The 17,522-nt window shown below is 34.8% G+C and overlaps 1 protein-coding gene across 1 annotated transcript in view; it reads left to right on the forward strand.

Moving 5' to 3' along the window:
* The first annotated feature begins 289 nt into the window (after positions 1–289).
* Positions 290–17,522, forward strand: part of LOC150103049 (basic phospholipase A2 homolog LmutTX-like) — a 60,495-nt gene continuing 43,262 nt past the window's right edge. Inside the window, exon 1 of the mRNA XM_090398394.1 lies at positions 290–428. Within this exon, the coding sequence (XP_090254520.1) occupies positions 374–428 (55 nt within the window). The 5' untranslated portion in view covers positions 290–373. The remainder of the gene's footprint in view (positions 429–17,522) is intronic.

A 17,522-nucleotide genomic window follows, 5' to 3' on the forward strand; every position in this document is an offset into this window, starting at 1 on the left:
CTTTAACACCTTGACATGTTGCACGTAAGAACCTAGACTCAAAGCAATGCTCTACAATGCGTAGGAATGAGAAATATTCGCGCGCGAAGCTTCCCTAACTTCTAGAGAAATCTAAAGGTGTACTGTATCGAAGGAAAACACCCTCTCTCTTTCTCTGCTTCTTCGAAACGAAACCAGCACAGTACGAAAGAGTCTAAAAATCAGGATGCTCATTCACTTTAAGCAACTGGCGTCGTCTACGCATGCCATGTAGGTCACGTGTAGACTGAATCAAAGGGCATTTGTCAAAGCGATGCTCAGAGAGGAGTAGACCTGTTCCTGGCTGTTGCTCGCCGTTCATCCACGGGGTATTCATTGCTCCAGAGGCTCCGACATGCTACGGAGTAGTTGTGCCTTATTGTACCTCTTGGCCGGCTCGATAGTGGTCGGTGAGTATCATAACTATAGAAGTGAACATACAGTTTCTTCCGTTAGCACCATAACACGTTTGCCACTGAAACAGGTTACGGTATTAACCACAGAGTTGAGCGTGTGACGCAATCGCGAGGTACAATGAAGAACGCATAGATTATATACATATAAATTCAAAGAATTTAATAGTATAGGAAATGTTACAATTCTAACATTGGATAGGGCAAGCACACCCATCCAATAAAACAGGCGGACTTCTTTAAATGCATGCACATTCCACTGTATGCTGCGACACAGAAAAGTCTTATACCATAATAATGGCACGACTACTCTAGTGATCGTCTACTCTAATGCGACATTTCAAACCTCACATTCCATCGCCTTCGTATTATCAGTTCGGCACACCTATTTTTATACGATGCCATTCAAACATATTTCATTATATCTCCATCCTTCTTAACTCTTATTTTTAATCTATTTACCTCTGTTTATAAGGAATATAGGGTATATAACTCTGTTTATAGGGAATATATATATATTCCCGATAAACAGAGAGTTATAGCCCCTATTATAACTATTCCTGAACACTGACTTTTGTTATTTAATCTGAAATTACTTCACAAACTGAATTTTCAAATGGCTTCAATTTAATTAAGTAATTATATTAAGTACCTCGCCATAATTTACTAATAACCATAACCTTCTTTCACTTCATCTGTTTCTGTTTAATTTGTCTTGTTAATCTTATCTTGTTACTTCTCTTATCTTAGCATCTATATTATAGCCGCCGCGGCTATAATATAGATGCTATTTTCTTAACAAACTGTACTTATTTACTATTTCATTAACAATCTGTATAATATAAGCAACGCTTATATCATACAGATTGTTAGTGAAATTTTAGGTCCTCTTTTATAATGGCATGACTTGAAATTTCTTAGCTAACATTGAGCCTGAAGAATCTTGTAACTGGTAATTTAATTCAATAATGATATTTTATATTTATTATTACAAAAGACGAACATGGAAATAATTCTTTTGCAACTGTTGTATCCATAATTGTATTGCATTAAAAATCATTCACAAAATTTTGATCCTTGTTTATAAAAATAACCACATTTTTAAGAATTATTAAACAGCATTTTTACAGTTCGAAGTGAAGTGCTGTGTTAGAAACGTCATTTTAACCACTCATAACTTGGTATACTAAAAGTATAACTTGAATTCCCTACAAACTTTCATTCATTTGAAGAATATCCATGACTACCTGGACCATTTCTAAACTAAGTGCTTCAAATATCAGATGCCCAAAATGCTTTACTGAAATGCCGCTTTTTTTTTTTTCTCTAACTAATACAATGTTGAAAGATGTGAATATATATATATATATATATATATACTATTTTAATATAGTATTTACTATATTATTATTTTATATACTATTTTAATATACTATTTATATTATTAGTATATTAAATATACTATTTTAATACTATTACTGCTATGGTGCAGACAAAATAGTGTTTGCTAACTGACCCTAAAGATTATATAAATCCTAACATACGCAAACTGATTTTCTTTAACAGTAGCATTGGATTGAATTAGCACAAATGTATCATAACAAAAAACCATAGAGAATCTGCGTTATATGTCAAACTGAATGCTGGTCATATATATTTTGATTGCTCGTCAGCAATTTAATATTTAGTTTCTATGGATTATATGATTAAATATAATTTTGATCATTATCCTATTGATACTTTGTTTAAATATTCCATCGCTACATCGAACTGAAAGTGATAATTCTATATATATATATATATATATATATATATTATTATTATTATTATTATTATTTATTTTATTTTATTTTATTTTTTTTTTTTTTTTGCTTTGTGTGGCAGTATGCTTTTCGGTATTTTTAGTACAAGTCTTTTAGTACAATACAAGTAAAACAATTGAATAAAATTAAAGCGTAACTCATAAACAGCAAAGAAATTACTAATTAAATGTATCTGGTCGGTATGTCTTATGGAATTGGTAGTCCAGAAGTGAAGTTGCGTTTAAAAATAAATAAGTATATCACTAAGAGAGTACTTTTAGATGCTGTGTTGTGGTCCAGTATTTCACTAAAATTGCGCAAATGTTCTATTTCTATACCTTTCTCTTTCAATACTTTCAAGTAGAGCTTAGTGATTTCAGTCACATCTTTGGATATCCGACACGTGTGCAATAATTATGAGATATGAAGACTATAAAACTTGTTATGAAATGAGAGAGACGCTTTCCGAAATGAAAATGACAGCGAAAAGCTGCTGTGAGCGAATATTCTGGACGTGATGGCGAACGTCGTACGCCAAATCTAAAAGAAAATCTAGACAAAACTAGTCAATAAAACTGTGGAGAGAAAGATCGATTAAGAACTCGAATATTCGGATTTCTCCGAATGCGTAGAATGAAGGACCTTGAAACTTCTTGATGACTGTTTCCGATAAATAATAAATTTTATTGCGCAGGCGATTGAAAAACGAATTAACAGTGGATATTCGAGAAGATCATAGTCACTCAAGCTATGCTATGAATTATGGTAGGATGTGGTTCGGAGTAGTAAATCCAAGTATCTCTCTTTAGTAAGGGGTAGATATTTTTTTTTTAAAAAAAGTAATTTCTTTCCGTAATTTAAATTTAACCGTATCATTTTTAGGTGTTTTTCGCAAAAACGCATAAGTCCTATTTAGATCCATTTTTTTCCATTAAGTAAGTCATCTCAACAAACTAGCCGTGCAAATTTTTATTCAAATAACGTACCATATTTAAAAGCAATACAAAATTTTGTATTCACCTTAATTTTCAATCGGACCATTTGAAGAGAAACAAAGTCTAAGGCTGGATGGAATTTATTAAATAAAGGATTTAAGATGTACACAACAATTTATCCATCTATTTCAGTTTTGATTTCATTTAGATAGGCAAAACGTTTCCAAATAACTTTTGCAGTGACTGAAAGTATTTAGGATCACCATTTTAAAGTGAAAAAATATAAGATAAACTGAAAATAGAACTAAATAAACAGAAAATGAAACATGCTTATGAATTTCTTTTTAATTATTTTTAAGTGGGGGACGTCAAGTGAATGTATTAATCCACTTGAGGGATAATAATATGGATAATCTTCCGTATTCAACCAGTCAAGTTGAAGACTAATTAACAAAGATTTTTTTTTTCTTCGTTATAATTCCGTTTTTTTAAATGATGTTTTCCCTTTTATACTTTGATTTGTTTTTTTATTTCCAAAATGATTTTAATAATAAACTCCTCCTTAGCTTCACCGAATTTAATGATTAAATAAAATGAATGAATATAATGATTAGGTTATAATCATTGTGATAACGAACATCCTACACATCAATTCCATTATGAATTACGCACTTTTTTACGACTTTACTGAAATTAATTCCTTACGTGTTAACTTACATACACAACTTAAAAAAGTAATAAGCTAACAACGTTTTACATATGTCTGTTTTACAGATGCTACAAATAGTATCTTCGAACCAAAATTGAAATGACTCGATAAATTTAACAGCATACTAAATAACAGAATCAGATTCAACAAATTCTGCTTAGCCAAACTGGAATAATTTTTAGAGTGGTGGACAAAAGAATCTAATTACACGCTTTCCAAAACTCAACCTTAAATGACCTTGTAATGTACGAATGGATAGTGAGTAAAAAAAAATAATGGCGTATATTCTGGCAAATATCAGGAGAATGAACAGAAGATACATATATCATCGTATCAAGCTCACACGAAGAGGTAATACCCGTGATTATACATGAAGGTTATTTGTACAAGTCATCACTTTGTGTTAATTTTAAAACCTTTGATTTTCTCCAGAATATCAAACCATGCATTAAGAAACGTTGTCTACTTTCTCTATTTAAAGCATAGACAGGAGAGACGTGTATGTGTCTACTTCCTTTCTTCCATAAATGAAAAGTAAACAAACTAAATAGAAAATGAAACATGCTTGTGAATTTCTTTTTAATTATTTTTAAGTGGGGCTCGTCAACTTTGAAATACTTAATATTATATTCTTCAAGGAGTGCTAAAAGAACATTATACGAATGGTAAGTAATGAGTATATTATGTTATATCTTAAAGATATAAGGAAAAAAAAACTGCATAAGTTTTCACCTGAAAATTTTCTGAAACAAGTACTTCCCATTTCACAAATTAAATTCCCTTTTAAATGGAAATTTACGGTAGATTTGTAAACATGAAAGAAATGTAAATCGAAATTTTCTCCGTTATTTGTGATGCGCTCATATACATGAGCGAACAATCAAATTATAAGTGCAATTTAACAGGAAGTTGCATCCTTATATTCCATGCCCTCGGGACTGGAAAGGGAAAAGTTAAGATGTCACGTTCTGGTTTGCAGGTTTCCTGGCCAATTTGACACACAATTATCAGTGGTAACAGATATTTCAGAAGGGATTTAGTCCAGACATTTCCACATAGCACTGTGGCTAACAGTAAGAGAAAGTATGTTAACATGAATAATATGCGGGAGCTACTGGAGTAAGCACGAATTATACCATTTAAACCAGCCAAACTACCTCCAGTTACCTTAATATGGGTCATCTGTCTCGCTAGTTTGGTAACCCCATTGTGAAATATATGGAAGTGACGTAGAAAGCGAGTGAGAGTGATAAAATCGGACATCTGCGGTCAGTCAACTTGTCGATATTTTGGGATCGTCAACGGCTACTCCATTGATATTACTCAAGTTCTTTAACACCTCAGGAGAAAGCCTGGATAAAATTCTATTTATAAACAAGATATAGCATAATATACTCATTACTTACCATTCGTATAATGTTCTTTTAGCACTCTTGGAAGAATATAATATAAAGTATTCCAAAGTTATATCAGACTTCTACTGACATGCCTTCATTCTGTTTTCGCTTTCTTTCAATACAAAATTAACTAAACTTCTTTCGAAAATTCAGAATATTGCAGTATATTACATTATACTGCAATATATTCGCGCGATTAACCATTCTTCCCTCCTCCGAGTGATGACTGCTGTTACACTCCATTAATTGCAACGTTTTTTTGGGGGGTTTCCCTTACCACTAGTTTTAAAAAGCATTGCCTCTATATTATAAAACGCTTATAAGATTTTTGAAATGATTCAAAAATGCTAAAGACCGCTACATAAATACAGTGGCATCTCGCTAATCCGCACCTCTTTAGTCCGAACCATCCAGTAATCCGAATTGTGGTTTGAAAGGGGGGGGAAATTATATAAAAAGAATATTTTTTATATATTATTTTTATTTAATAATTATTATTTTAACTATTATTATTTATTTTATTATTACAGTACAGTATAACTACGGTGATACACAAAAAGAGGAAATTCAAAACGTGCATAATTTGGTTAAAAATATAAATCCAGATGTTGAAATTCACAAACACATGTTACGGAATGGATTACAGGTAAAACCGAAAGTAAATTCGGAATCAAATTAGATGCTGAAATTATAAATATGACGCTGCAGAATGAATAAGAAGACGATGATAAAGGACTCGAAAAAAATAAAAATAAAATAAAACATGAAGAAGCAGTTGACAGTTTTAACATGCGTGTAGAATGGGATAAGCAGAATGGTACGCCATTCCACAAAATTTTATTGCTAATGCAGCTCCGATAAGAAGCATTCGAAAAAAGTTTAGCTTTCAAGAAGCAAAAGAAAATCAGTCACTTTTTTACAAAGAAAAAAAAACATTTTTTTATTTTGTATTATTTTGTGAGACTTTTTTGTGTTATGTACAAGAAAGTGGTATTTTTTACGCAAATTAAGTTATGTACTGAAGTATGAAATTTTATTAAATCAGAATCTTCAACAATACAGTACATACAAACTAAATGTTTTATTAAAATAAACTTGTGTACTGTATTAATTTTTAAGTAATTTTAGATTACAGTATGTTAGCCTAATGGCTTTGCACTTCGCAAGCATATGCTTGGGAGAGGAGTGTCCTGGGTTTGATTCCCGTCGCCGACGTGAGGAGCTTAAGGATCTTCCTCAGCTAAAGCCAAGTTAGCCGGTCTTGGGCAGCAGGGTTTTCCCCCCAGTTTATCTGAGGTTTTTCATTCCGCAAGCAGGCAAACCGGCCCCGTCAACACACACGGATCTATAGCCATAAATACTTAACCCTCATGAGGGGGACTCAACTCGGCCCAATAGGGACGGGGGAGAAAAGGGAGGAAACTCCATATGAATAAATAAAATAAAATTTATTTACAGAATTAAATTGATGCACCATTAGAATCTGATTATTTTTGTCTTAAACGCTAATTATTGTTGTCTCTTGGGGGAAATTCGCTAATTCGAACGAGAACGGTTTTTATTAGTTCGGATTAGCAAGATACTACTGTAGACGTATTTTGTCCATACTAGAAGCGGTACTAAGAACTGTAAAAAACATTAAAACTTTTTAGAACGTTATATATATATAAGATAAGCCGAAATTTGAAACGTTTGTATGTCACGTTTTTTTCTTACCAGCCCGGAACTCGGGGAGTTGGGCGCCGTAGGCGCTAGAGGGGAGGAGCCTCCTAGTGTGTGCGTGTGTTTTGTGTGTGTGTGCAACAATCTCATCCAAGATTTGAAAACCTTTCTTTGTTGGGTGTTCCACCAGTGCTGTGAGTAGATCAAGAGAATGGGAACCCTGTTGTACAGCCAAAACAAGGTACGTTTTTCCACGCCAGTTCAGGCGTTCAATGAGAAAAGTAGTAGTCTCGTGTTGGATGATGTTAGTACTTCCACAACAACAGGCATGAAAATAATCCTTGCCTGTTGTGGAAATGCTATCCACTCAGGCAGTGAATGCTTCAGTTTAGTTCGTTGCATTTAAAGTAAGTGAAAGACATGAGGTAAGTATTATAATCTGTTAAATGCATGTATTTACATCTGGTTGTTTGTCTGTTTTGCGAAAATAAAAATCCACGGATTTTCGAGTGTGAAAATTCTGCCACGCCAGAACGAGACCAGAAGAGAAATGAAAATAAGGGTTCCTCGCCCTAAACGGGACATTTAAAGAAGGGTAAATGTCGCAATGTTCGGAAGGAGAGTGTAGTATATAGATATTACATGGAAACTTTTTAAAAAATTCATCTTATACTGTACAACTTTCAAAACCGACACGATTCGCCTTAGGTTTCAGGATATCTTAAAGACAAGATGACAACTCTTAATTATGGAAGTGTAAAAGGGAACGAATCATTGGATCTATATTCTACGTTATCCTGTACACGTTCTGTAACATTAAATAGTCAATAAAGCATAAAGAACCATGTTAATGGAAACTCGACAGCAGAAAAGAGTCATACGATATAACTTTTTTTTGTATTTCTGTTCGTAATTTTCTTCCTATTCCTTTATCCCTACTGTTTTCTAACCATAACCTTAGGCGTTAAGCTGGCTGGCTGAGAGTAATGATTACATGCCGTTCAAAACGTATTTCATCGTAGTTTTACCCGTAACCAACTTGCAGTTATTTAACAATTAAGAAAACTGCGCTTCAATTGAACTTGTGTTAACAATCTACAAAGTGAATTTATTTTAAATAAAGTTCTTATTCTTAATGTAATTTTAAAATTCTTAAGAATATCAAGACTGTGAAATTGCTGTAGATTTCATAAAATCCTTCAGATGAGAATTATCTATGCGAATATTCAATCCCATACTATAAAGAAGCATTTCGACAGACGTTTGAAAAATTGAAAAGATTATTTATTCTAAAATCAATTTATACATTAAAATACCGCAGATTCGATTTATATCTCAATTAAATTAAAATAAGTACAGTTTTTTATACCGTTAAGTTCTCATTCTCTGAGGCACATACAATCATCTGTGAAAGGAGCCATGGCAGAAGTATACTTATTGTATTAAGAGAACGAGCTTTGCCAAGAAATTGCAAAGAATTCAAATTTTAGAAGAATGGGTGTGTGTGTGAGGGTGTATTTGTATGTTCTAAGGTCGATCTGTCTGAGTGTGTGAGGGGGAAACCCTCTCCCTCACTGCCTCGGCCCAAGATCGACTAACTTGGTAGTAAGAGAAACACTTCGGAAGAAATCCTTTGACGCGATTTGAACCAAGACCATTCGCTTACCAAGCGCACGACACTGAAGCGACGCTACGCTACCGAGGGAAACGTACAAAACGCTTTACTTCTTTTATTTGTACTCGATACGTAACAACAATCACATGCCAACGTAACCTACGTTCACACAACTGTTTGTTCATTTTCATTTGTTACTTCCATCGTTTTTAGTAAAAAGCAGATAAGAATTTTTCTGGATATTACATTCATATTTCATCATCAAATTCCTGACATGTACCCTCAAGGGGTGTACAGGATATGATAGTACTACATGAAAAATTTACATAATTACTAACTTCCTATCTACAATTTTCCTCCAAATCAGTCTATTACTTGTCAAGACTCCAATATTATCATTATCGGATCTTATATTTCTATCGTCTAAGGCACATTGTACCGTATCAATCCACCAATATCTTGGTCTTCTTCTGGGTCGTTTTCCTGCCAACCTGGAAGAGACACTTGTTTTGCTAATCTTCCCTCGCCCATTCGGTTTAATTGACCATACCACTTGAGATTAGCTCTGCTAACGCATTCCTGGATGCTGACAATGTCAAGTATTCTCCTAATATAATCGTTTTTAATATGATATTGCCATTGATGCCATCTGTTCACGTCTCTAATCTTTCTCCTAACTCTCATATCTGCGGTCTCTAGTCTTTGGTCAAGTGTTTTACTTCTGACCCAGCTCTCAGATCTATAAGTTAAAACTGGTTTGAACACTGTCTTGTACACAGCTAATTTAGTGTTCGACTAATTTCTCTCTTATTCCATATGAATGTATTCAATTAACTTCCTACCATACCAGCTTTGTTGATTCTGTTGTCTATGTCCATATTTAATTTACCATTTTCACTAAAAAGCGTGCCTAAGTAGCTGAAATGTTTTACTTGTTCTATAAATTCTCCATTCACAATGCAGTTGATATTTTCAATGTTTCTGCCTATTTTCACTGCCCTTGTCTTTTTAATGCTGACCTTCATACCATATCTATTACAACAGTTATTCAATTTAGTCAGGGAATCTTTCAAACTTATAGCGGATTTATTTAGAAATATAACATCGTCCGCATAAAGCAAAGAGCTATTAACATCTCCAATTCTGATATCATGTTTAACACCACTTTTCTTCATAATGTGATCCATATATATAATGAATAACAGAGGGAATAATGTACATCCTTGTCTCACACCAGATGTAACATTAAACCATCTTCCTGTACTTCCTTCAATTCTAACTGCTGACTTCAAATAAAGACTACGTATTGCTTGATATAATGCCCCATTGACACCATATAACTGTAGCATATTGAATAGCTTCTCCCTTGGCACCTTGTCATATGCCTTTTCCAGATCGACAAAACTTAAATACAGATCTTTGTTATATTCCCATGATTTCTCAACTATCTGTCGTAAAGTAAAAATCTGATCCTGACAGCCTCTATTTGGCCTGAATCCAGCTTGTTTTTCACCAAGCTTCTCTTCCAAAATCCTTCTCAACCATTTCTCAAGTATACTTGTATATATCTTACTAGGAACACTCAGTAGGGAAATACCTCTGTAATTCTCACATTCAGTTTTATTGCCCTTTTTATATATGGGCACTATTGGAGCTCTGCTCCAATCATCGGGAATTTGTCCTTCTGTCCAGGTTTTCGGAACTATGCAGTGCAGTCACTGTAAGACTTTTAGACCACTATACTTCAGCATTTCTGGTCGAATATCATCTACTTCTGCTGCCTTTCCGCATATCAAGCCTTTGATTGGTTTTTCTTCTTCAAGTATGGATATGTATTCCTGACTGTATACCTGTTGAGTGTTTTTTACCACTGTGCTATCACTGCTTGTTTCATTTAGCAATTGTTCGAAGTAATTACTCCATATTTCAAGGATATCTTTATCTCCTGTTTTCATGTCACCTTTATCATCTCTAACTCCTTTTACAGCACTCTTTCTTCCATTTCTAAGCTTCTTCAACAACCTCGAGAATATCTTACCACATTCTTGATATTTATTTTCTATGTTCTTGTCAAAGACCTCCCATGACTTTTGTTTAGCTGGGTTTACAGAGTGTTTCGCTTTCTTATATTTGTCTCTGTATTCTCTAAGAGCAAAAGCTGACTTATTTTGATAGTCAGCTTTTGCTGACTATCAAAATAAGTCTTTTGCCAGGAACTTTTGATATAATTTCTTCTCTTCCTTCAAATGCCTCTTGAACTTCCTGTGTCCACCATGGAGTCCTGATTTTTCTATCCTTGCAGGATAAAAACCTCACCACATGCCTCTCTGGCTGAATCAATCAGGGTTTTCTTCAAGGCTTGCCACTGAATCTCCAAGGTTTGGTTCCTGTTCTCAAACTCTCATTTGTTCTTCAATAATCTTTGTATATGTTAGTCTACAGTTCACATCTGAGAACTGCTCAACTTTTATTCGTTTTAGAACTTTTTTACATATTATTCTTTTCAATATGAAATTCAATTTTATCCTGCTCAAGACTAAATAGTGATCGTTTCCAATTTCAAATCCTCCGTACACTCTGGTGTCCTGCACCAGGGAGAAAACATTACTATCAACAATAACATAGTCAATGAGACTTTTCTTGTTCCTTGCCTCTTCTCTCCATGTGAATTTGTGCATATTTTTATGTTGGAACATGGTGTTAGTAATAACTAGTTCATGTCCTGAGCAGAAATCGAACAGGCATTTGCCATTATTATTAGCTTTGCTCTTTTCTCCAAATTTTTCCAACATATTTTTGTGTCTCACAATCATTTCTTACTCTGCTATTCAGATCCCCAACAAGGTACAACTTCTCCTCTTTCATTGTGTCAGTTGCTTTTTCTAAAGCCTCAAAAAATTCCTCCACTTCTACCTTAGTAGAACCTTCTGTGGGATCAGAAGCACAAATATGTCTCATTGTCCAATTCCCCATTCTCATATTTGCCTACATCACTCTACTTGAAACCCTGCCATTCAAGATTATCCTCGTATTTTGTGTTGAATACTATGGCTACTCTTTCCTTTCCTTGATTGTCATTGCCTGAATATAACATTTTGTATTTATTGCTCAGAAAGATCTCACCAGTTTTCGTCTTTTTTGTTTCAGTCACTCCTATTATGTCGATCTGGTACTTATCGAATTCCTCAGCTAGCTCCATTTCTTTGCCATTCAGGCTTCTTATGTTGATAGTACCGATCTTTAACTCTGGTGATGTTGAGTTGGGGTGTGTTTTCAGATTTGTTCCAGTAGCTGACTTTTCGCTGTTCTCCCTGATTCCCTGGCAAAAACAACGGGGGCCTTGTTTAACCGGGCGACGTCCCAGCCGGCATGAAATTTTGTCATGTTGTGCCATTATTTTGTATATTGGTTTAAGCCAATAAGAATACAATTTGGTTGGCTAAATCCCAGCCAGCCCATCCTCGTTCGTTCAGTATCCAGATAGATACCCAACAGGGTGCACCACGAGAAGGTGAGGATTGGACATTAGGTCAGAAGCCCTGGTCGGCTCTCCGCATTCCTTTAAAGGCTATGTGGAGGTCTCCTCTCAGTTATACAGCTTTGACCCTTAAGCACCCCACATTAATATTTAATAGCGCATTATCTAACTAATGAACAATTCTTGAATACTGGTTAAACACTGATTGGCCATTTTCTTAGCGATATACATCCAAATAGACGGTCGGACAACTGCAATTCTATTTCGGTATTTAGCTTCCTCGGCTTCGGAGAACAACCTATTGAGTTTCCGAAGTACGAGTAGTCCGCAGTTATACCTTTCCTCAGGAACGCACAGGATGAATTGCTCCAGTTCCTGAGTCAAAGACGACGAATCCCTGTCACAAGCATCTCATTCCACATCCCAAAGAATGTTTAATAGGATTGAGATTGAGTGAGTGAGGGCAGCTAATTAAGCAATTTTTCATTTTGTTCCTAAAATCGCACCTCGACAACTGCGACATGGTGCGTTCACCCGGACACAGTACAGTTGCACTGACTTGGAAGCATCACGTGTATGAACACGTGACTCGTTACATGGCACGAGGAACCTTGCCCGTGGGGGTGTCTATTGATTTCTTTCCAAGCAATGTGTGTTTGATGGGCAGCAACACAAATGGGCCTCGGATTAGGGTGGCGAGAAGACAACGATGCTACCGGATCAAAGGAATGCCAGGAAGTCCTTCCTCATTATCACTTCACCTACTTTTTGTTTTGTGACCACCACCATGATGGATCTGCGGCTTCGTATTATTGTCATTATATTGTTTTCCATCCGCTTGCATGAAATAATATAATACGAACAGAAATTTATTACCATATGCGGAACTTCTCCGTTTCTCTAATGTCTTCATAAAACGCTCGTTTTCCAAATCATGGAAAACGCTGGTTTCAACAATTATTATATCCAATTTGGGGTAGTGGGCGTAGCAAACTGCTTTCAGACACACACTTTCTCTCGGAGTTATGCGACTTGCTTCCTATAGATCTTTCGTCTTCCTGATCAACTGTTTCGAGATATAATACCATTCTCGGTATACCTGAAATACTGTTGAATGTGGCCATTCTACCATGGCAACAGTTGGGGATAGCTACCACTAGCCCCCCCCCCCCATTCACTCAAATCTTCCAACTGACAATTACTGAAAATAGGAAGTGTATCAATTCATAACTGGGTCTAAGAGTTGGTTCTCTACCTGTATACCTGAAATGAATAGGACTTGGATAGTCACGATATACACAGCAAGGAGTTTCCGAAATATCAGAATTTCCTAACGCAGTATTAGGTATTCTAATATGTTGATACTACTGGTCCAAACTCCTAATTGTAATGTTGAAGTATGCTTTGAAGAAAAAAAAAACGGCGTTCGCTAAACAAAAATTTAAATTTAAATTCAGTTGTTAATTTTTCCGAACACATAACTTTTGTATCTCAAAATGATATTTCTTCTCATATTGCTGAACAATTAAAATTTTTAGTGAAGAAGGAGGAGACTGTTTCAAAGTTTCGCTTCAATTCTTAACTTTCATTAAAACTACCTCGCAGTTTCTTAATATCCGTTTGATGTGGTTTAATTTGTACTGCCCAGAAGAAATAAAAGAAAACTATGGTGCTTGGTTTTTCTTATCTTTTCCCCCCTCCTTTTTTGTATTCATTGAAAACTCAAATCGGATGAGAATATCTGCAATAAGTAGCTAGTATATAAATGCAAACAAAGCTGTAAGATAATGGATAAGAGGATAGCTGACAGACATATTAAAAAGTGGTATATGGGGAATGCAAGTCTACAAGATTTAAGATAACCAAGTGCTATACCACAAGGATCAGTCATTGATCCCATTATTATTCAATCTGTGCATTAATGACATTGGGAAGGAATTGACTTGCGACATACACATATTTGCTGATGACACAGAGATAAGCAGGGTAATCAGAAATGCTGCTGGTATGCAGTACTTGCAGAATGATTTGAATAGGATGGAATTGTGGACATGGGAAAATGGATGTCAGTTCAATGATAATAAATGTAAAGTCATGCACTTTGGCGTGATTAGATATCTAATGTGGTATTATAGTGGTGGGATTATGCTAGAAGAAACTGATCAGGCTAGGGATCTTGGAGTTTTAGTAGATAGGAAGTTGATGTTAAAAGATTCTAAATACAACTCAGAGGATCACTGCAATGCTGAAACGAACTTTGGCATGTAAGGATAAGTAATTTTACCTCTTTACAAGACTTTGATAAGGCCTCACTTGAACTATTGTGCGTAGGTCTGGTCTCTATAGTGATTCTGATACAGTGAGTGAAGACTATTAAAAATTATTAGGATTGTGGAATAATGATTATGAAGAATTAGTAGACTGCAGAAATTTGCAAACAGGAGAAAAAGAGTGATATGATTGAAACTTACCAACTTCTGAAAGGGTCATACGCGATTTCAGTATATGGAATTTTTCATTTTATGTTAGGTGAAGAAAGGGAGTTGAGAATGAATGCCGTCAAGAATGGGGGTGAGAGCTAGATTTTTCTCTCATAGAGTGGTGCTTAATTATAACTGACTGCCATTGGATGTGGTGTGTGTAAGTAGTGTGAATGAATTCAGTAACAAGTATGATAGCTGATAGTAGTATATGGCCTTCCTCGATGAGTCCCTAACTTCCTGGAGGTCTGTCTTAATAACATGCATCTTAACAAATTTTAAGCCAGATTGACAGATAAATGTGACACAAAGCAACAATAGATATATCAAGTCACATTTCAATCCATTTTATCTAAATCACTTCCTTGGTAGGGAACTATTTTTTTTTCATATAATGCGAACACATCCATACTAAAGATCCTTCTATGGTAAAAAAAAGTGATAGATATTTCCTTATATCATATATAGAAAGGAAAAACAGCAAATACTGTATACTGACAATTTCTTATGAACATCTTGTAATAAATATTGAATTTTAAAGGCTTTTCTATAAAAAAAAAAACAGCACAATTCTTCCTCCAGCCTGAACAAAAATGGTTTTCTGGTGTGAAAGTCGAGATTGTTATAAAAAAACCACAGATTGTTACTCGTAAATACTGATGCAAACAGTCACCGAATTTTGATTGCCTATAGCATTTGCCAAACTTTACATAGCTGGAGGCATTCTTTTTTTTTCAGAATAAATTTTTGCAATCCATGTATTCAAATTTGTTGTTACGTGTCATCCAGTGGTTTCTAACTTTTATTAATCCGGTGAAGAAAGACTCCTCATCTCATTCGTCTCCCATCTTTTTTTTTTTTTCAGAAGTTCGAAATTCATGTTAGTAAGTTCCTCTTTCTCCATCCAACTCTTTCATTGTCTTCCTTTCCTCCTCATGCCCTCAATCGTTCCTAACTTCCTTTTAAAATGATTTATCTACTCACATAATATACCCTAAGTACATTAACTTCTGTTCATCGATCAATGGCTCCAAGCAGTATTCTGTCTTTATACTCTCTAACACTTTCTTATTAATCAGTCATTCCTATGGTCCATGAGATTCTTAAGTCTCCTCCACCGCCATGATTCAAATCACCCAATTCTTCTTAATAATCCAGCTTTCACATTCATACATCACTACTGGAAATACCATTGCTTTAGCACAATTCTAACATCTATATCTTACATAAGATTTGTAAGGTTTAGCAGTTCCCCCCCCCCCCCATAGTTATCCTTTTAATTTTATCTTCCCATTGACCATCATTTCGTATTTTGGACTCCAGTAAATCATCAATTTCAAACACTTTATTTCAATCGATCATAAATGCGTACAAAATGCCAGAAGCAATGTTTGGGGGGGGGGGGGGAGAGCGGTATGCAACGGTTAATAACGAACCGCACCGTTATTAACAGTGACGAATGACATACGGATGCGGTACACTTAAAGATTTGTAAAATTCAGTCATTTTTACACATCTACTTAGTAGGCAAATAAGCTCAGTTATTTAAAGAAATTTAAATTTTCACCAGGTCTATTGTGAAGATATTTTCATTTTTTTAATATTTGCTATATATATAAACTTTTATTGAAATTATCGTTTACAGTTTATTATTTTTATATACCTATATAATTAATTTATGCTTGAAAATTGAGTGCTATATACTTAATTTGATGTGTCTATTCCAAAATCACTATTGAAAGTAATAAATTAGTGAATAAAATTATTTTCGTTTTCTTTTTTACATCCTTTTAATTTTTACTTTTCCTGCTAGCCTAGCAAAGAATGAGTACCGTTAAAGTTTTCAAAAAAAAAAAAAAAAAACACTGGCCAGAAGCCATCTCTTGTTTTGCCGATGTTTATAACTGTTCCAGATATTCCTTAGTTTCTGCTATGGGGATTATATTATCTACATACCTTACGTTATTTTCTGCCACCGATCTTCCTACTGAATCTTTGTCGAAGCCGGCCATTATCTTAATATATTCAATATGTTCAGGTATTCCCATTGTTATCACATTCCACAGTTTGTCGTGATCTAAACAGGGAGATGATTATGAATCAAGGTGGTTTCCCGTTGCCTTCCTTGCCGTAAGTATATTTATAACTGTAGTGGTGTGTGTTCACGGGACCAGTTGGCCTGTTTTGAGGGATGAAAACCTGAGTCACCGGGTGAAAATCCTCCACCTCCGTATGAGACCGGTTAATTCACCTTTAGTTGAAAGAGACCAGATAAAGGTTCTTCACGTCAGACGAACAGGAATCGACCCAGGTCTTTCCGACAAAGGGCTTCATCTATACCGACTAAGCTAAGGAGGCTATGTAGTTTTTTTAGCTCTCTTAAAACCTTTCTATTCAGATAGGGTTCCCAGCGTTTTCGGATCACTTTCAACATAACTCTACTTGTACCAAATTAAAGTAATGCTGCTAAAATTTTCAGTCTCTAGGGAATTGGAATGAATATTGATGTTTTCCCATCTCTAGACTAGTATATTTTCTTCCAAAGCCGTTGTCAAATTTCAGTTAATATATTCACTTCATCCCCAGCTACACTCCATAATTCCAATGACACTCCATCAGCTTGAGGAGCTTTTACTTTTGTCAGCTGTTCCATTGCTCATGTCACTTCACTTTTTATTATCATAGATCCCGCAACAAATTCTCTCGTTTCATATTCTCCTTCAGTATCAATATCTTTCTTGTACAAATCGTATACATACTCTTTTTTGCTTCACTTTTTCTTCTTCTATCAAACTTTTTCCCAATCTATTTTTTTATAGAACTCCTAAGCTAGAGAAAAATATTCTTGCAACTTCATTTATCATTCTAAACAGATCGCTTATTCTGTCTATAACATTACTTTCTTCAATTTCCCTGCAATTGTTATATTTCCTAGCCTGTCTCTGAAAATCTGCACTCAACTGTTATTCTTTCGTTGTTTCTCTGAAGTTTCATTTTCCTATGTTATTTGAAT

This window comes from Typopeltis vanoorti, chromosome 9 (assembly GCF_054136105.1).
Source record: "Typopeltis vanoorti isolate ZY-2024b chromosome 9, IOZ_Tvanoo_1.0, whole genome shotgun sequence".
NCBI classification, from domain to species: Eukaryota; Metazoa; Arthropoda; class Arachnida; order Uropygi; family Thelyphonidae; genus Typopeltis; species Typopeltis vanoorti.